We start from the raw sequence: 20,204 nt of genomic DNA, 5'->3' as shown, positions 1-20,204 counted from the left end.
TGCCTCGGTGCAGTTTTAGTGCTGTGGAGTCGAATAGGCAGTAGGGAAGGAGAGACGCTGACACCTTCTCCGGGGCTGCATTTACACTGAGCAGTTCTGAACTAGCAGCTGCTTTAAGCGCTGTGCTGTGAGCGTGCACCGAGGTGCTGGAAGTCTTCTGTCCCCAGTACACGCCGAGCCCGCCCCATGACTGACAGATCCCCGACTAGCCCCATCGCTTTCGTGGGCCCTGGCTCTGCTGCCCTCACTCTGCTCTCTATTCCCTTCCCCATTTCCCATCCCTTAGGGAGAGACAATGGGAGTCAAGTTGGAGAGATGTCTCCCTTTGCTCCACCATGTACGGCATTTCCAGTCTCCACAGAGCCGCCTCCTCCTCCTCTTTTTCCTGCAGGCCAAGGTGCTGTTCGCACTGCCTCCTCCTCCTCTGCTGCCACTCCATCTGTCCTCAGCCCCCAGCTCCCCTCCGGTTGCCAGGAGATCAGGGAAATGCAGAGCCACCTCTGGGATGCACCCGCAGGGCACCCTGAAGAGCTGCCGTGGGGAGAAGAGGGGTAGAACGCACCACGGCCCGTCCTCTCCCCGTCGGGCAGGCACTGGAGGCTGGTTTAGGGAGACAGGTCACGCCTTCAACATGCCACCAGGGATACCTGGGCTGCGGCTTGGTCTCCAGGGGAGAGAGAAGTGGAGGGGCTGGCTACAGACTACCCCACTCCATCAGCACTACCTTAATGAAACGTTCCCAGTGAGCCTTGGCACGGGCCATTCTCCGCAGACGTGGGAGGCCTTTTGTAGATGCACGTGAGTGACAGGGATTGGAATTGCTAAGGCCGGTTGGCTCAGTGCCTGGTGCCTCCCATGGGGATTTGCATTCAGGGCCCTTCCGGCTGGTGCTCTGGGGAAAGTGATGGGCTCTGCCCCTGTTGCCAGAGGACAATGGGATGGTGACCATTTTCCCTAGCAGCCCCACCGCAGCTGCCAAAGTTACCTGGTGAGACGTGATGTTCAGGGCTGGATTGGTCAGCTCCGTTTTATCCTGCGATTTTTCCCTCGCCAAACGGGCTGCTTCTTTCACCTCCTGGAACTTCTCCGCAAACTAGGGGAACGGGGGGAGATGGGGAGAGGGTCACTCTACTGTCTTACAGAAACGTCCGACAAGCGAGAACAGCTGCTAGGGTTTACTTCCCTCCTCCTGTCGCTATTTCTCCCTCTCTCTGCCTCTTTCCAGGGATCTGGCATGTTTTTTGCTTCCACCCCAAGCTAGCGGTAATGTCCAGAGAATGGCCCCATCCCATCCCAGACCAGGACCAAGAGTCCGTGCTGGCTTTTCCACTGAGCTCAGTGCCTGCTGGAAGGGGGCGTGGGGAGTTGAGTCCTTGCTGCGGGGGTGCCCATGCTGTACAGATGTGTTCAATAACGCTGTCAGAAGTGGCTAAGTGCAATCCGTAGACATTCCCGAGCTTGCTTTGATCCAGCCAGCGCCAACAACAATAGCGGTAAGGCCGAGCTCAGGGGGGCTGGAACAATGTGTATAGTGGGGGTGCTGAGAGCCATGGACCCAAACTGTAACCCCTGTCTATAATGGAAACCACTTCAAGCCAGGGGGTGCAGCAGCACCCCTGCACCCCTAGTTCCAGCCCCTATGGGCAAGCTGCGGGAGTACAGACCGGGGCCTGAGAAGGGCTGTACAGGAGTCGCTGCTATTGTTACTTGAGCTGGACAGATCAAAGCTAGCTCAGGTGTGCCTACACATGCTGCAGTGCCCCTCTGACTGCAGTGTAGACAGACCCTTACACCCTCAGGCAGGTCCTCAAGGGTACTGAAATCAGTGAAAGTCAGGAGCCTAAATACCTGTGAGGATCAGGGTCCTAGCAGCCTACGTCACTTTTTAAAATGTCACTTCAGGCGCTTGTGAAAATGTGACCCTGACGTTCATTCTGTCCCCCACATATCTTAGGGCTTCCCGGCCCCACACCGCACCAGACCAGACTGTACCTGATTCTGTCCCCAGACCCTTCCTCCTCAGAGCATGGACACCTGAGTTGATACTTCCTTTGGCATTCCTGGTGGATTAGATTATGTAGCGATTCTCCCCCCGCTCCCACCCATTGCTTGGGTGGGTCAGCCTGCCATCAGCCCCTGCAACGTTACCTGGGAGAGGTGCTGCTCTGAGGCAAAGCCCAGCCCGTATACTGTGTTGGCTCGGCTGTCCGCCCATTGTCCGAACTTCTGGGAGGTTTTTGTGAAGGTCATGTTGGGGGTGATGGTACTGTTGATGATGGCCTGTGGGGGGAAGGAACAAGGACCCTCAGTCAAAGTGGAATTGCTGTAGTCTGCGAGATGGATTGTACTCTCCAAAGCTCCCTAGCGTGGGATGACTCAGGGAATTCCCTCACATTTATCATTCACCCATCATGGTGCTATAGAGGAGCCTTTTACCTCTAGGACACCAGCCCAAGTTACCAGTGAGCAAAGGTCATTCCAGTCGGACAGGCCGTGTGACATGAATGGGTCCTGTGTCTAGGGCCTGCCACAAAACCCAGCCCCACAACTGGCATCAGCAGAAAGGCCAAGGGTCAGAAGGACCAGAGCAGCCCTCAGAGGCCAAGAGGGGGTCCCCCCAGCACAAGGCCAGGCACCGGGGGGAGGAACTGGCTGAGCATACTCTGTGCATAGGGCTATCAGTCTTTCCACCAGCACTAAATTCACCTTGGATATTAAATACGTCAGTGTGAAGACACTGGCTGTAACACTTTCCATGCCCGGCTGTGGAGATGCTCGAGCACTCCATTCTGAGGGTTGCCCAGAGTGGTGTCTGAGGGAAGCGGGAAGCACTCAGTGATCACGGCCAGAGGGACGCTTGCTGGCAAGCTGCCTGGTCTGCGTGTGGCCCTCACCTTGGTGCCTCCCACGCTGATGATCCGGTACACGTTGCGCGTGGCATCGTAGAAGTAGGAGACGGTCAGGGCATGTTTGCTGGCAGGGATCCAGTTCCGCTTCGTGGCCGGGTCGATCTGAAAAACGTGGGCTCGAGTGCTGAAGATCGGCTGCTCCCTGGAACAGAACAAACAGAACTGTCAAGGCAGTCTGGGAAGCGAGCCGGCTTCCTGGCATCTGCATCGCACGCCACAGAGCACATGGCATTTCTGCTAGTTCTCTCCTCTCCAGGGACACGAGGTGCTGAGCACCCCCAGCTCCCACGGAGCCAGCACCTCTGGGAGCACATCCTGAACAAGCACCCTCCAGCCCAGTGTGGCTAAGCCGAAGGGGAGGCGGTTCTTCACTCCCTGGCTTGGAAGGGCTCTAGCATCCCCCACTCGCCACGGTCACCCCTTATTCCTAGGGGCTCCCACTCCAGGCTTCTTCCTCTTTGGGATTCTTTGTGCTTCTCCAGAGGAAGCGGGCCTGAGACCCAGACATTCCCTGATGCTCCTAGCTCGGACTCATGAACCTCTGGGGCCATCAGCTGATGCAATGAGAAGAAAACTAAAGGCCCTGTAGCCCTTTTTGCCACCTCCTCCACCCCTTCCTCCACCCGTGGCAGCCAGCAGCACCATGGCAGCAGACTTCTCTGTGCCCTGCAGAGCCCCTCCAGCTAAGATTACTAGGGCTCTGCCCTGCCACCTCCCGGCTCTCCCCACCCTCCAGCTAGTGACGAGATCAGATGTCACGTCAGCAGTAACCCAGGGCAGGCCTCAGGGTCCGTGTGTCACATATGCACACGTAGGTCACCAGGCTCTCACACGCTGGGGCCCCTGCAGCACGGTCTGCCGGGGGGAATTGTGCTGGGGTAGGCACATTATTTGAAGTCTGATTTGAAGGTAGTGCACCTAGCACCGTAGCATCTAGTTCGTGGTGAGTTCAACCATACGACAGCCCTGCCGCTGCACTAACTCTCCTTCCTGCAGGGTCTGGGACTTGGCGCTCCTGAAGAGAGTGTGGGATGGAGCCTGGGTTGGGGATTTGAGCACAGACAGTGCCTCCCCTTCAACATGTCTCTTCCTCCCAAGGCTCATGCGCGGGCCGCGCAGCCTGCAGCGAAGGTCACATCATGGGATTAAAGGCAGGTCATGTAAGAATGAATGAAAGGAAACACTTCGCCACAGCCAGAGCATGGAATCAGCTGCTGCAGAAGGCTGGCGAGCCACAAGCCAGGGCTGGATTTTATGACCAGTAATGTACAAGCTAAACTCAGATCTCAGGCTTCAGGAGCTGACTTGAGCACGGCAGGAGGACATTTGTCTCCGTCAGGCAATAGCCCAGGTGCATTAGGGCTTGAGGTCTTTTTCGGCATTCCTTTCAAACCTCCGGCACCGGCCATTGCAGGCAGGAGCCTGAGCGGGTGAACTTAAATTCGAGCTGATACATCCTTCACTCCAAGGCATGAAAACAGCTGGTGCGGCCCAGATACGACCGCTGTAACCCAGAAACTTACTTTCCTGCCCCCGGCTCAAGACCTCACTGTAGCAGTGAGACAACCTGCCCTTCCAGCGGAGGCTTGAGAGTGGTGTACAGTGCTGCCCCTGCTCCCCAGCTGAAGCTCTTTTCCCGTTGCCCAACCCTGGACTCAGATCCCTTGCACAGCAGCACATCACGCTGACCCGGGATCCCAGCCTGCAGATCCTTCCAAAGGGAGCTTTGGGATTTCCCTCTGGTCAGTTTGCCCAGCCCTCCCGTGATGTATTTTCCTAATGACCCTCGAAGTCTCTGGTCTCCTCTAACACATGGTGCATTTTATACCCAGCTCATGTGTGGGGGTGGGGGACCTAAGTCCTGCCCTACCACTTTGAGGCACAATTTCCAGCGGGTGGGAAGCTAACACTCCTATCCATTGATCCCAGACCCCAGGGCAAGGGGCAGCCAGAGATAAAGGCAGTTTGTTACCTAGTTGTTGACATTGGTTAGTAACGGTTGGACAGACTATTAGGTAGTGAAGTTAGTATGCATCAGTCTTCCAGCAGCTTCCTAGATCTTGGTTTGGCCTCCTCAGTGATTCATTTCCTGGCAATGGAAAAGTCAGTCATTATTTGTCACACACAGCACAGAGAGCGCTTAGTCGGGCAGCATTTAGGAGGCTCACTTGGTCCCAGTCTCTCCAAGTCTGTAATTTGTAATGATTTCTCGTCACTAGACACGCGGTCCGGCTTGCAGGGGAAGCCATATAACTCGGAGTAACCGCCCCTGTGCCGGCAGCAGGAGCACAGGGGCTGCCGTGGCTTTAGCACTATGCTATTTTTATGTAGCAAAGTGCTCTGGCTACAGAGCCGCTTCCCTGTTTATTTTGGTTTCACATTCTCTGGCAATAAGTGCTGGGGACAAACTGGAGTGAAAAGTCTGGATTAGTTCCATTGGTGTGTCCGTAATTTCACCGGCTCTGAAATGGTGTTTGGTCACTTTTAATGGTACTGACTGACAAGAGGTACCCTTCCCCTCCTCACACCCTCAGTGAGGCTGCGATCCAAATGGAAACTCCCCCACTGACTTCAGTGGGCTTTAGATTAAGCCCAGATCCACACCAGATGTCCCTGCACAGGGATTGCCTCCCCCGAGAGAGAACGCTGCCGTAGCTGGGTGGCTGTGAGCTAGAACTGGCTACATGCGCCTCCCCCGCCCCCCAGGGTGCAACGGACATCATGGCCCGCTTCAGAGCGGAGCCCAAGTCAGCAGGCCCCAGGGCTGTGAGGAACCTTAGTCATCGCTTTCCGCAGCTTTTCAGATCGGCTGGAACACAGGGGATGTTTATTGCTGCTAATTTTTGTCAATTAGAAGCAGGAGCAAACTCCCCCCTGGTCCCGGTGGGGTTATTGTCTGCAGCACTTGGTGTGCCACAGAAAGCAGAAAGCAAAGGAGCCAGCCCGTGAACCACCCCTCTGGGGGGAACCCCTCTACAGGGCAGAGGGGAGGCCAGGTCCCTGGGGTGTTCAGTCCTCAGGATCTCTGCTGAGGCTGCCCCGGGGGCAGGGGTCGATTACTGCTGGCGTTTACTGACTGAAAACTACCAAAAATCTTTGTATTGATCGCTCCAAGATGGGCAAGACTCAAGGGACAATAAGATTGGCTGCTGACGGTGTAATTGTGAGACAATAGCCGCACAGGCCAGCGCTGCTTCGCCTCCTGCAGATCCCAAGGAAAGGGGAAGAAAACGGCAGGGGAGTGGAATGCCGCGTAGGTAACAGAATGGCCCAGTTCCAGTGTGCTGGCCATTTCACACCTTTTCTTTGCCCTGGCTTCCCCAGGCAGCACTGACTGCTCTAACCCCATGCAGCCTCCTCCCCCAGTACACTGCTCCAGTCCTGCATGCTCTGCACTGGAACAGACACTGCACAGGTGCCATGCTGTGGGGGGGGGGGGGGCAGTCTGGGACTTCCTGCTCATGGCTGTTGTCTGAGCTCCACTGATGTGCCAGCTGATGCCCTAAGGTCTTTCCTGGAGGCTGGAGCTACCAGACTTCGTACTAACAAGGAAAGTTGTCTGTCCCTCCAGGCAACACAGGTCCAAGCCTCACCGACTCCCCAAACCAGACGGGTACCAATGACCTCCGATGCTCCCCATTTGAACAGGGGACAAGTTGTCTGCTCCTGCAGCACAGAAGAGGCTGCATGTCGATGCACATTTACCTGCTGCAAGGGAGGCAATTCCTGCATCAAGGCAGCTTCCGAGGGGCTGAGGAAACAGAACATGCAGAATCCAGGAAGCTGTCTTCCCACCCTGCTCCTCTCATTGAAGCTGGGAACAGCAGCCCTACACTTGCATGTCCGTTTGGGATGTGGTGGTTAAAGCACAGGGCTGTATGCCAGGACTCCTCAGTTCTATTCCTGACTGTGTGGCCATGGGTCCAGGCCCTACCCCTTTGTGTGCCTCAGTTTCCCCATCTGCAAAATGGGGTTAAAAACACTGTCCTATCTCCTGGGGAGGCTCCAGTCACTCATGCACCTTCAGGCCATCAGCTGGAAAGTGCTAATGTAGGGGAAAGGGTTGCGTGCGTTGCATGCTGGGATATCAGGGACACCTCGCCATCCTTCTCCTCCCACTAGAAAACAAAACTAACTTGCACACTGCACGACAGTGGTAATCTTTGGAATCTTCTCCCTCTCCAGCACTCAAACTTTCCTCCACCCCTGCTAATAGGAGACGGCTTCCTGGAATGGGGGAGCCAGTTTAATGGGCCAGGGTGCTCCTTCCTACCCCTAGGTACCCAAGCTACGAAGGAGCCACGATGCCTCTCTGGCACATGGACAGTGCTCGAGGAAGCGGCTGCTTAGGCTTTGAATTCAAGGCTCACACAGTTGCCTCCAGCTCTTCTAGTTCTCTGTAGTTCATGCTCCAGGATAGTGCAGAGCCCAAAGGCCATGGAGAGCTTCGTGCTCAGTTTGGGAGAATTACAGAAATGCTTTGGTTAGTACGTCTCTCTCATCAGCAGCACTTTCCAGCACCAGGAGAGGGGCCTGCGGCGCGGGGTTGTTGGGGGAGGGGGCTTCTCTTCACCCCAGCACAGAAGCGGGTACAGAGATTCATCGTGGAGGACTCCGGCTGGCGGATGAGACCTGCCTCTCCGGTTTTGCTTTTTTGTTTGACAAGACCAAAGCAAGAGTTGAGAAACAAAAGCCTTCCCAGGGTCTGAGAGACTGAACGAAGCAAGGAGAAACAAATGACAGAAAGAAAGAGGAAGGAAACAGACTCGGCAGGAAACTGAAAGGGAGAGAAGACCAAAGAGGAATAGGAACCGAAAACATGTCAATGAGAGACACCAGGTCTTGGTGAAACAGCCAGTGACCTCCCAGGACCTGAGGGCAAACCCTCCAGGGGCCACACAACAGTGACATATATGGGCTCCACCTAACCCTTCCTGTCATTTTTTCTGCAACTAAGTACCACCACGCTGCCTGGCCCAAGTGAGCACGGCTGACAATATCTGCTCAGGAGAAGCCCAGACAGGAATAGCAAGGGGGGGTGGGGGCTGTGGGTCAGGACTGAGAGGCACTGGCAGGGCTATGCCTGAGAACCCAGAACTGGAATAGCAGGGGGGCTGCAGTTTAGGGCTGCGGGGCAGGACTGCCCAGCACCTGTCTGCACTCCGCTCTCCTCTGGCCAATGCCATCGATCTCTCCTTTCCAGGAGCACCACAAACCATTTAAAAATAGCCTCAAAAGTGCCTAGGATTGGAATGGTCAGGTTGCCTGTTGCCCCACCCCCATTTTACATGGCTATACCTGGATGTCACACACCTCAGTAAATGCTGACAGTTCCTTTCAGCTTGGCAGCGGAAAGGGCATGTGTAAATAAAGTCACACACACACCCCTCCCCTCCCCCCAGGGCCGACCCCTTGCTGATCGTTAAGAGAAGCAAAGTTAAAGGACAAAGATCTGGCTCAGACTGAGACCGATCAGTGAGTGCCTGATGATGGCAACTGGAAAGGATCCAGGCCCCTTTGCGCTGGTTTTGGTCCCAGACTGAGAGGGAAGGGGAGAACTTGCTTATTAAATGTCCCACTGTTAGTTTAAGATGACCTGCTGACTGATGAATATGTTCTACCCTCCTGGCTGCAGGGAATCCAACCAGCCACTCTCCTGGGCAAAACTCAGCAGTTTCAAAGGGAACAAAGAGATGGTCTAGCTAATCTAGCGATTTCTAATGTGCCCATCACCATGGAATCAAGGCACCTCACACAAGAATTGCAGCATCACAGTGCTGTCTTAAGGCTGTGTTGTTTTCTCCTCTTGCAATGAGATCTTATCCTGAAGGAGATGCCTCCAGGAGGAAAACTCCACTTGCTGAGATTGACTAGCAGGTGTTGGGAGGAGACTGGCGATTGGGCAAGGAGATACGGACCCATTCACCTCTGAGTCGTAAGACCATAAGAGTGGCCACACTGGGTCAGACCAAAGGTCCATCTAGCCCAGTCTCCTGTCTTCCAACAGTGGCCAATGCCAGGTGCCCCAGAGGGGATGAATGGAACAGGGAATCATTAAGTGATCCATCCCCTGTCGCTCAGTCCCAGAGTCAGTCACTGATTTGAACCTAGGCCGGGCTTGGTCATCCCACCAAAAGGCAGTTTATCTGAAACGGTCTGCTGGCCTTATTTCTAGCTAGGTTCTTATATGGCCGACATCACCTCAGTGTCCGAGTTCATTTCCTGGCCGATTGGTGCCCACATCACAAACACCAGAGCAGCTAATCATTGGTGTGTCGCCATTGCTGGTGGTCTCGACAGAGGAGCTAAGAACTGAATGGGCCCAAGAGACTGAATTCCCTCCAGCCCCTAGAGGTGAGCCCTTCCGCGTCAGGACACAGGGTAGGGTGAGGGACGCATGCCCAAATGTCTGCCATCCCAGGGACAAGGAGACAACGCTGATTTCTAGGATTCCTGATCCAGCACTTTCACCAGTGCTGCATTTACTGAACAAGACAAAACCTGGAGAGGGTTAAAAGCCAATGCTCACCCCTCTATTCTCTAATAATCATGGCACGACTGAGCCCTGGGGGAGAGCTGGGTGTCCGGTCCATCCAGGACAACGCATCCCCCTCTCCTTTGGCAGCTTCTCCTACAGGCCCATTCGGAAGGGGTATCTTTTTAAATAGCCCTGACCCCGTCCATTCAGAGAATGCAACTGAACCACCCCCACCTGCTGGAAAAGGAGAGACCCCGTCTCCCAGTGAGGGCCCCATCAAGAGAGGCTGCAGCTGCTCCTTCTTAGGAGACAGCACTGAAGAGCGATAGGATGAACCTGCTGAGCAGAGGGATCAAATCGAATCCCAGTCAGACCCCCTGTGGTTTAAGTAGTGTATGCACACATGAATCCCTATCTCCAGAGGCCCCCCATTTCCTTTCCTCCTCCCTCTACCCCGCTCCCTGTGCACACCCACCGAGAAACATCTGACATGCGACCCTCCCGAGCCTGCCCCAGGAAAGTCTGCGTGAACGCGTCTGTAATGCACGCACTGGGACGGATCTACAGAAACACGCGCATCACAGATGCAGGCCTGGCAGGCTACAGCAAGACAACATTCACACTGTAACCGAGGAGCCTGACGCAGCCACTGGGGAGCTCAGTTCTTGAGCCCGTTCCTGATTCAGATCCCATCATTCATCTTCACCGTCCCAAGGGATTGTTTGAGTGAGCAGTCACGCACACCTTCGCACACTTCCAGCATGCAGCTACGGATGCCTTTAATCAGAGCAGCTCACAGTGGTCACTCATTAATCCTCGTTATTAGAGCTGCACAGCTGTTTTACAGGTGTGGAAACTGAGACACAGAGGGGCAGGGACTTGCCCCAGGACACAGGAGTCAGTGGCAGAGCTGGGGTTAGAATTTACTCCCCTTCTAAGCACTAACAACATTTGCTAGCCCCTTCCCAAGGGGACGATGGTGCAAAATCCTACAAAAGCAGTGTTTTCCCATAGTCAGGAATAAACCAGGTCAGATAAAGGGGTAGAATTTCAAAAGCCCGTTCAGTAGCTGAGTTTGTACAGTGCAGTAGCATCTCCAGTGCTTCTCACTGGTCATCCTCTCTGTTCTCTCTCTTTTGACACAATCCTTGCTGCCTAGCAGGGGGTGACCAGACAGCAAATGTGAAAAATCGGGACGGGGGAGAGGGGGGGTAATAGGAGCCTATATAAGAAAAAGATCCAAAAATCGGGACTGTCCCTATAAAATCGGGACATCTGGTCACCCTAGCAGGGTCCTAGCCCTGCCTGAGCCCTCGGGGAAAGGATGTTTCTTCAGTCACTGCTCTGCTTTCTCAGGAGTGCAATCCAGTGCAACGCAGGCAGCAGCAATCTGTTAAATTCCTGCCTGACATTTCCAAGATCTCTCCAACTCCTCCCGCAGCTGTGGATTCCTAACCACAAGGGCATGTGTTAAAATGCAGCCTCCTGCCAAGGCTCGTGGGGTGGGGTGGGGTGGAGATAGGGAGGCAGGCTCTTATTGGTTGCTTTAGATCCTCTATTGCATCCAACGGGTTTCTTTGGTGGGTGGGAACAAAAGGAGGGTGCAGAGAGCGGTTTCTCCTGTCTACTACAAAGCTGCCTTTGGCTCAAGCTATTTCACTCCCTTCCATCTTTCTCCCTGTCCTTTCCCTGACTATTGCATACTCATGGGGAAGTTTTCCCCTTGGAGGTTCTTTCGTTCTTTGCCGCCATCAATCCTGGCCCAGCAATCCTGCCCGCCAGCCTGTGGCATGCACGCTTGGTTCACTGAATCGCTTATCATGTCCTGTTCACCTGCCCGGCCCCCTGTGCTGAATGAGTGGAGACCAGACATTTGTTTTAATCTTTGCACTGGTGATGGTCCTTAACACGGCTGCTCCTTCAAGAGAAGCTGATGCTTAGCGCCCTCCTGTTATAAATTCTGAAGTATGTGCATGGGGAGGGGCGGTTCTGCCCAAGATACGATTGTTAACTATGATTTTTAAGAGGAAGATTTGCTCTGGCAGATCTCAGAGTGAGATTTCCGCTCTGGGGCACTCCCGCGAAAGCCTGCGGGATTTAGAATGAGGCATTTTACCACTAGGGCAGCAGTCGGAAGCTGCTGGTGCGAAATTAGGCTGGTGGGGCTCAGCCCAGTCCCCATATGCATCCAGTAACTGGCCCCCTCATTGGCCAGCAGAGATGGGGGGATGGGCCACGGAGAATGAGCTGCCCCTCTTGCTGTGGTTCAGCCATGCCGGTAAACGTGATGGCGCATGCAGGAAGCTTGCCCCCACTGCCCAAGTGAGGCCTGTTTGAGGAATCCACACTGACGCTGCAGGGCTTTTGAATTACCTGCCAGGGCAGGGCAGGGCAGCTTCTCCTTTCTCTCAGATGCTGGTGTTGTAACATTCAGCCCAGACCCGGGCAGCACATGGGCCTCATGCCATCCAAAGCACAACACACCTTGCGGCAGGCCCCAAAGGATCAGATCAGCAGAATGATCTGCCCAGATAAACCAGACTTGCGCAGCAGCCCCCGGGCCGGGGGGCAGGGAAGTGCTCTGGGGTTGTGGCTTCAGCTGCCATTTCTAGAGCACGTTCCACCTGGGCTGCAGGGTATTTTCATAGCACAGAGAGTAGGATCACTGCAAGAAACACGTCTTCACATTGTGCCCTGCAGGTTGTCAGACCTGGGCTCTGCTGCCTGCCAAAGTCAGCAAGCCCAAAGGCAAAGGCCCCCAGATGAGAAAGCCATGGAGTGATTAAACTCAGGTTCAGAGAGCACCAAAGGTTTCCCAGCCGTTGTGGTAAGGTACGAGAGACACGGGGCTCCCAACTTGGGCCTCGGCTCAGACCTTTGCAGAGCCGTGTTCGTGCCAGCCAGCAGAAGGCGTAGATATGTTCTGCACTCACTGGAGCATCCAGGTGGACATCAGAAGTAGCTCTAAGGGGGATGAGACTCGAGGGTTTAGACCCCCCGTCTCCTCCCCTTTTGGATGGGCTCTGTTCTACGGGATTCCATTTTAAAGCCATTCCCATTAATTACTCACATTCTCATATCCTAACCGTCCTTTCTCTCCCCCAGCCCTAGCTCTGGTTCCTGGGTGGAACAGCTCATAGGGGAGTGGAAGGGGCCGGGGAAGAGAACCGTCACCTGGCTCCATTCTGGAATTCAGCCCACTGTCCTGCTGAGTCAGCTAAGAGATTGTGCTGGATGCAGCGGGGACAGGGCCCTCGCCCAGTGCTTAATTTATAATGAAAGAGGTGCTGGGGCTCAAGCAATTTTTTTACATTCGTAACGGATGCAGCAAGCCCAGAGGTTCCAGGGCTCTGAACTGCCAGACCCAGAGGTGCCGGGGCTCTGAACTGCCAAGCCCAGAGGTGCCGGGGCTCTGAACTGCCAGGCCCTGCTGGTGCAAATTAAGCACTGCTCTCCCCTCTATCAGCTCTCAGAACCAGAGGTCTCAATGAGGGGAAAGATTCATAGACTCTAAAGTCAGAAGGGACCAGCACGATCATCTAGTCTGACCTCCTGCACTTTGCAGGCCACAGACAGCAGGATTGTTCCACATGACGTTTTTTCCTGGGGGAGGACGGGATTCTGGTGTGTGTCAGACAGACCAAGTCCTGGATCTCAGAACTGCAATGTGGGGCATGTGGACTGATTCCTCCTTTCCTTCTTTCCCTCCCCCAACATGCCCTTTTCAGTGCCTTGACTTTTCTCCCCAGTTTAGTCTGCAACCCCGCTGACTTTCCTGTGACATTGCTTGGGGCGGAGCAGGGGAGAGCCTACAGGATCCCCTCCAGAGCCCATCAAAGCTACTCCTAGGTTAGCCAGGGGGCGAGTGAAAAGGACGTAGATTGGGCGCTCCTTCTCCCCAGGACTCAGGCAGCTGCCTCTAAGGGCCTGACTGCCCTAGCCACTAGATCACACGTCCTTCCTGATCTGGGAATACAATCCAGGAGTCCTGACTTTCAGCGCCTGGCTTTAACCACTAGAGATACTGCCTCTTCCCTTCAGGCTCACAAGCCCTCTTAGCTGCAGCTTGCTTCCGTTCCACACTGCACACCACTGCTTTGTGGGAATGCAGTGGTGGGAAGCACCGAGGGCCGCTTCTCCCTCTGCAGAATTAGCCAGGAAAGCTCCGTATGAAGAATGAAAAGCGGCTCCCTCCCAGCCTGTTTGTAGATAAAAGCCGCCTGAGGAATCCTGGCTGTATATGCTCCAGTCGGATTAGCCTGGGGAACACAATGCCAAGCATGCAAGTTCAGGCACGGGGAAGGAGACCAGGGACTCCACTTAAAGGCCCAGCACATTGTTAAGCATTTCTTCTACCAGAATCCTATCCCCACCGGTGGCGCGTCCTGAGCAGGGATGACCTGCTGCTGCTGGGTGCCCAGTGTACTTGGCACAGTTACCACTCTGGGATGGCTGTCCCCCACTGTTTCCAAGGTCTCTTGGCTCCTCCTTTGCCACACACAAACCAAGGGGCTTATATGCACAGCAATCCACTTCCTCCATTGGTATGGGTCCTGAATGTATCTAAGTAATATTTACATATTCCAGAAAGCGAGACCCATCACAGCAGCTAGTACCAGGCGTAGGTGTGCACACAGCTCTGCTGACACACCTCAGCCCTGACCTGCAGCACACCTACTATGCCAGTCCTGGGCTTCCCATATAGTATTGCACCTCCAGGCCTTAACACTCATTCGTGCTCACACCCATTTCTGCTCATGTGTCTTCATTGCACAGCAGGGGTCACACACAGGGAAGCCTGCACAGCTCTGCCAACGCACCTTAGTTCTGTTGCTCCTGAAGCATGACCAACAGCCAACGCTAGGCCTTTCCTCAGCCTGTCCTGTGCTAGTTTGAAATGTGGACAAATGCCCAGTATGGGCTCAGCTAGGAGGTGACTGAATTCACTTCCCTTGTGACCCAAGTGACATTTACAACTAGCTATTTAAAGGTACAAAGGCAATGCTCTAAAACCTACAGTACGCCAGAGATATGTTCGAGTTCAGGAATGAATTATCCATGAAAGCTACACCATGGATATTACTGGAACAAGGGTTACAAGGAAACCTGACAAGCGTCAATGGGGGGTAAGGACTAACTCCTTGCTTAAAATATAAATCAACTAAAACCTACTGGTGGGAAATCATTTCAAAGGTGACGCTTTCCTAATCTCTTGGGAATCCAGGGGACTAACCTGCTGCTGGCTATTCAACCTTTCCATGTAATCTATGCACAACACAAAGACCTTTCCACTCAGCAATTCTCTGTGACTGAAGACAGGGGGTTGGGTGGAAATGTCATCTCCACGTTGACTATAATGTTGCTGCCTTGACACTATCATTAGAGTGAAATCTAAGAACTCTGTCGCAGTGACCACAATCCCAACGTTTTGCATGAGAAGTGGCAACCTTCTAACGAAACTGCACAGCCATTGGGTGTAGCATGACAGTTCCAAGAAGAAGGATCCATCCCATAGTCCTGGAAAATAAGATGCCAGTCCTAACCTATCCACCTGCTGCACCCTTCCTGGCAATTCCAAGGCTGAGGGTTTGGGAGTCACAATATGGATTGCAGAGATGATACAGGGAAGCAGGGGACAGTTTCTGATCTAAGGCTAGGTCTACACTACCCGCCTGAATCGTTGGGTAGAAATCGATCTCTCGGGGATGGAATTATCGCGTCTCGTCGGGACGCGACAATCGATCCCCGAATCGACGCGCTTACTCCACCAGCGGAGGTAGGAGTAAGCGCCGTCGACGGGGAGCCGCGGAGGTCGATTTTGCCACCGTCCTCACAGCGGGGTAAGTCGGCTCCGATACGTCAAATTCAGCTACGCTATTCGCGTAGCTGAATTTGCGTATCTTAAATCGACCCCACCCCCATAGTGAAGACCTGCCCTAAGCTGGCCCAGTGTAAACCACACTGACTTAAATGGATTTACTCTAGATTCACAGACTCTGAGATCGGAATTAATGTCTGTGTCCCTTCTGCCACCTGAATCTGTTTCACCCTATTCAGTCTTTTAACCCAGGCTGCCCAAGAGGGAAATCAAAAACTTAGCAAAAGAAACACAAGCCATTAAAATGTTACTTATTTCTCCTCTAATGTCAAACTCAAAGTCTTGGAGAGATGGAGCAGACAGGGGCTTTCTCCAGCTCCAGCGTGCTTCTAAGTGGCCCAGAAGTGTTCATTACACAAGCAACTTACTCACAGCAGCATGTCAGATCCTTAAATGACACAGTTGGGGTTTATTATGAATGCATAAATCAAATACCAGGCTAAACTCCCATTTCTATGCCAATGCCTGGTAGCCACTTAGAGTATATTTCACCCCTGAAAGAATTTAGGGGTTATGACCAGAGATTTTCAGTCAAGCTATTTACCCATTTACAAATGTAAGTAGGGTCCACTTTACTGAACACAACAGAAAACAAAATCAGAAATCTCTAACTTCTGGGAAGGGCTGCAAAGGTAGTAGGTGCTTTACTTCACCCCAAAGGGCCATTCTGAATTTTATACAAGATATGGATCCCCTTGGAGCCTTCCACCCACACCTTGGGTCACATAAGGTAAGTTACAAATCTCTGAAACTATCTACTTCCCGAACCCCTAAAGCTTAGGGGACTTTTTCACATTTAAACTTGAATTTCTTTACTGCAACTCGAAATCCTTATCCCTTCAACTCTGCTGCATTAAAAACACATCAGGGTCTTTAAATTATTAATACAATAAACAACACGCAAATAATAAAACTGCCAATCTCACCCCATCTCCACGTCAGTGTCAGTTTCTTTCTCCTCGTCCCTTCTTTGGTTGCCTTAGATTCACTCCACGTTTTTATTTATTTTTTCCTTCCTCTTTCTCTCTCTCTCTTTCTCCGGATCCGGATGCTCTTTAAATTTCCTCCGGAATTTCACTCTGAAATCCGCTAGTTTTGTTGTTTGTTCAAAAATGACCTATAATCCCAAAGCATGCGTGGGAGGGGCAGGGGGTGAGAGCTAGGGCAACCTTCCCGGCTGGGGGTTCTCCCCACCAAGAGCTGCAGCCCAGGGGATCCTGGAGGGAACTTTGGAGCACACTTTGCTACTGAAATGTTGCAGTCTCCGGCAGGCAGTTTCCTCCTCGCTCTTGCTCACAGGATCCCTTTTTCCCTTCAGCATGGGCAGCAGCCACCAGATTATTTGCTCCTTTTGCAAACCCTTTGCAGCAGTGCAGCCTGCTCCCTGTTATTCCAGCGACTGAGATACCCTGGAAGTTCTTTCCACAGCCCCCAAAGTGAAGCTGCCTCCACAGTTTGTTCGTCTTGGTCGCGATTTCTTTGTTCTCTCTCTCATTTTTTTTATCTGCTTCCTTCCTCTGCCAACTGCCCCATCTCATCACATTTCTCTTTTCTTTCTCCTCACTTTATTTCCAATGGGTTCCATCTGGCTCAGAGGCACCATCTGCTGGGCACAGCTGCACTCTGCACCCACTGCAACACCAAGCTGCTAGATACCAGCCCAGCGCAAAGATGTCCCAACCCCACTTCCCACTTCCTCCATTTCTGGACTTTCTTAAGCTGTAAAATCTAATAGATAAAGGCTCTGGGTTTGTCTAGATTAGGATCAAAGCTGCTTGATCAGCTAGTCCATGTTAAAATACAATTTACCCTTTCTACATTAACATTTTAAAACAAGGGTTGGCACCACCATGTTGTGTGATGGACACCTGACAAAATTACCGGACTTAGTGACGGACATTGGCAAGGGGTTATGTCATTCAGTCATTCCATTTTTTAAAAAATTACCACCGACCTCAACATTTTTACCACGGACACGTTGCTGACCCCTGTTTTAAAACATATTGGCTAACGTTTAAAAAACCAAACTCCACATCTTTTATCTAAATCTAGCCAGAACCTTTCAGAAAGACAGAGCCTGATCCCTCTACTGCCCTGTTCCTTGCGCCATCATCTGCAGCTGTGCAGAGCGAGTGTGAAACACGGACATTTTGATCTGCTCGCATTTTACATCCAATTTGCACAGGTGGAAATAGCTGAACTAGGTTTGAAGCAGTGGAGAATGAGGCCCCTAGAGAAGATGTATGAATAAAGGGCAGGTTGGATGGATAGAAAAACACACCCGAATCTAGAGATGGGGACAGACAGACAAACAGAAGCACTAGGATCTAGGGATGGAAATAGATTAGACAATATTAAAGAAAATATATCTTCATGCAGATAGCAGGTAGCTTAGCAGTTGCAGTAAATATACTTATTACGATAATACTCAAGTCCCCAATCAGAACTGGAGCCCCATTGTGCTGGGTGCTGTCCAAACACAATGGGCCAGACCCTTCCCAGCTGGAAGTCCACTGACTTCCCCAGCATTACACCAGGGATGAACTTAGCCCTACATAGTTGGATGACCTGCACCTTGTTCAATCATTTGTGCCAGGGCAGAATGCAAAGTGCTACCAGATTAGAAGAGCAGCATTTTACATTCCCTTTGCTCAGCTGCAAATGATGAGACACAGAGCAGAGCAATACAGGATCAGGCCCTAAATATTTGTCTCCAAGTTGTTGATAGAGAACACACAGTTATGTCTACACTCCCACTTATGACAGCAAAACGTATGTCGCTCAGGGGTGTTGGCATTCCAACCCCTCCCCCCGAGTGACATAAGTCACACCAACATAAGCACTCGTGTGCACAGCACTACGCCACCATAGCTTCTGCCGCTCACTGAGGTGGTTATTTTATGCTGCAGTGAGAGCTCTCTCCCGTCGCCATAGGGTGTCTTCACCACACACGCTGCAGCAGCACAGCTGTATCGTGTAGAGATCGCAGGGTACTCATAGGAAGCATTCTGGATGCAGTACAAACATAGGCCCCTGCTGTGAACAGCAGTGTCTTTCTGTCATAGGGACCAAAAAAATAAAATAAATAAATCACATCTCGTCTTGAACAGTATCCACTACATTTGAGGTGTGTGTGTGGGAGAAATCAATGGTCTGTTGCAGATACTTTGCACATTAAATTCTGGCAGCTATGTTTGCACCTGGGTCTGAGGGTGTGAGCACATGCACTCACTAGAGCAGGCAACAGTTGTGCAAGTGCTCACATTCACGTTTCTAGCAATGCACGTGGGCCTGCAGCAGGACAGTATTCCAGGACTTCTCCGCATCCCCATGAACACAGCTCTGCCAATGCGCTTCAGTCTTGATTTATAGCGGTACGAGTCACAGGGCTCCCACAAACAGCACTGCCACTGTGCCTCAACCCCCCACTAGTCTAACGCCAGGCCTCGCCTGACCAGATCGCCAGTGGTGTTCCATTGTGTGGCTACTGGAGGAGCCGTGGCTCATTTTTTGCTTGTGATTTTATTAGGTCACCTGCATTAATAAGGAATTTCCCCAAGAGAGTTTGCATTAATTCCAGCCTGTTCTGCACATTAACTTTTCCATGCCCTAATAACTTCTGGGCACTGCAGGCTTGCACGACAATGATAAGCTGTGCCCATGTTCAAGGAAATGCTGGGGTAGCATCCATTCTTTTAGCAGTTTTCAGACGGAGCTTATATAAAAATGACAAACATGAGGTTTCCCCTCGCTCAGACTGTAAGCTCTTTGGGGCACGGGACTTTTTGTTATATTTGTGCAGAGTGCCTGGCAGAACAGGGCCTGGTGCCTGTCTCGGACCTTTAGATACTGCAACAGTACTGCTGCTCCTCCCCCTCCTCTCTCTATCGGGGTATCCCCTCCACCTGCAACCTTTCACAGTATACACAGAAGGGAAATGTATCTAAAATCCTCTTCCTTTGTCAGCAGCGTTAACAGTGCTGGGAACCCCTAGTGCCAATGTTTTAACCATGATGTCAGCTTTACTGAGAAAGGTGAGATGATGCAGCAGCCAATGACCCATCTATACCAGAGCTCCCAGCACTGACACCAGTGGAGCTGAACAAGTGTTAGAAATTATGGGAACATTTTGAAATTTCTCAAGTGGACACTGGGGCATAGTCAGAAAGGCCACAGCAACAGGTGAAAACAGCCTCTGATGCCTCTCTAACTTGAGCTGGCAGATGAACCAACAGCTCCAGGACTGCCTCCTCTCCCAGGCCCAGAACCAAGTTCAACGCCAGGCCAGAGATGAATTGGGTCCTTACTCCTTCTGCTCCATTTTCTCTGTCCTTCATACGCACAACCTGGCCACCAATGACAAAGGGACTAAAATAAACCACACTGAAGACTCTGCTGAAAGTAGGACACACAATATCTTTCATATTGACCTGCTAACAGTAGGTTATCTATGGCTCTTCTCAGAAGCTAATTATTTTACATGTTAAAATTAGGGTAATTAGATCAGCAGGAATTGCACTAAAAGCAGGTGTTAGTAACCTTATGAGGTGTCCTTTAACAGGGTTTTTGTTCCATTTGTGCCTTCTCCCCCTGAGGGAGGCAGTTATTGTTTCCTGCCCTCCAGAAGAGAACAGAAATGAGATATTGTGATCACCCCCATGTCATTAGTTACACAGCTATTGTCAAGTTTGCACCATTAATCTTCCCGCAGCTCTTTACACAGTGGCTCAGAACTCAGTCAAGACCACACAACAGATCGCTGCCTAAAGGGTATTCTTAACGGCAGTACAATCCCTTTCAAATCACATTCTCTGGCCAAGATACACACCTTCAAACTAGCTCTTTGCAGTTCATTGATACAACGGGTGATTGCAGTCAGAGAAGCCTTAGCATTATGGTTTCGCAGCAGCTCTTCAGTCTTTTCATTTTCAGCTGTACA

At 52.1% G+C, this 20,204-nt stretch overlaps 1 protein-coding gene across 2 annotated transcripts in view; it reads right to left on the bottom strand.

Annotated features, from left to right (window-relative positions):
• The window catches only part of HOMER3 (homer scaffold protein 3), a 31,820-nt gene extending 14,988 nt beyond the window's left edge, over nt 1-16,832 (bottom strand). The window contains exons 1-5 of one of the 2 annotated variants that reach the window (XM_005278971.5): nt 16,192-16,827; nt 4,882-4,998; nt 2,895-3,051; nt 2,149-2,280; nt 986-1,093 (exon numbers count right to left, since the gene is read on the bottom strand). In XM_005278971.5, the coding sequence (XP_005279028.2) occupies nt 986-1,093; nt 2,149-2,280; nt 2,895-3,051; nt 4,882-4,895 (411 nt within the window). In that variant the 5' untranslated portion in view covers nt 4,896-4,998; nt 16,192-16,827. Of the gene's footprint in view, nt 1-985; nt 1,094-2,148; nt 2,281-2,894; nt 3,052-4,881; nt 4,999-16,191 lie in introns of both variants that reach the window. The other variant, XM_005278972.5, reaches the window with a different exon arrangement.
• Nucleotides 16,833-20,204: the final 3,372 nt, after the last annotated feature.

Source organism: Chrysemys picta, chromosome 25 (assembly GCF_011386835.1).
Source record: "Chrysemys picta bellii isolate R12L10 chromosome 25, ASM1138683v2, whole genome shotgun sequence".
In the NCBI taxonomy this organism is placed as follows: domain Eukaryota; kingdom Metazoa; phylum Chordata; order Testudines; family Emydidae; genus Chrysemys; species Chrysemys picta.
Note: the sequence above shows the minus strand (reverse complement) of the source record. Positions and strands in the feature narration are given on the sequence as shown.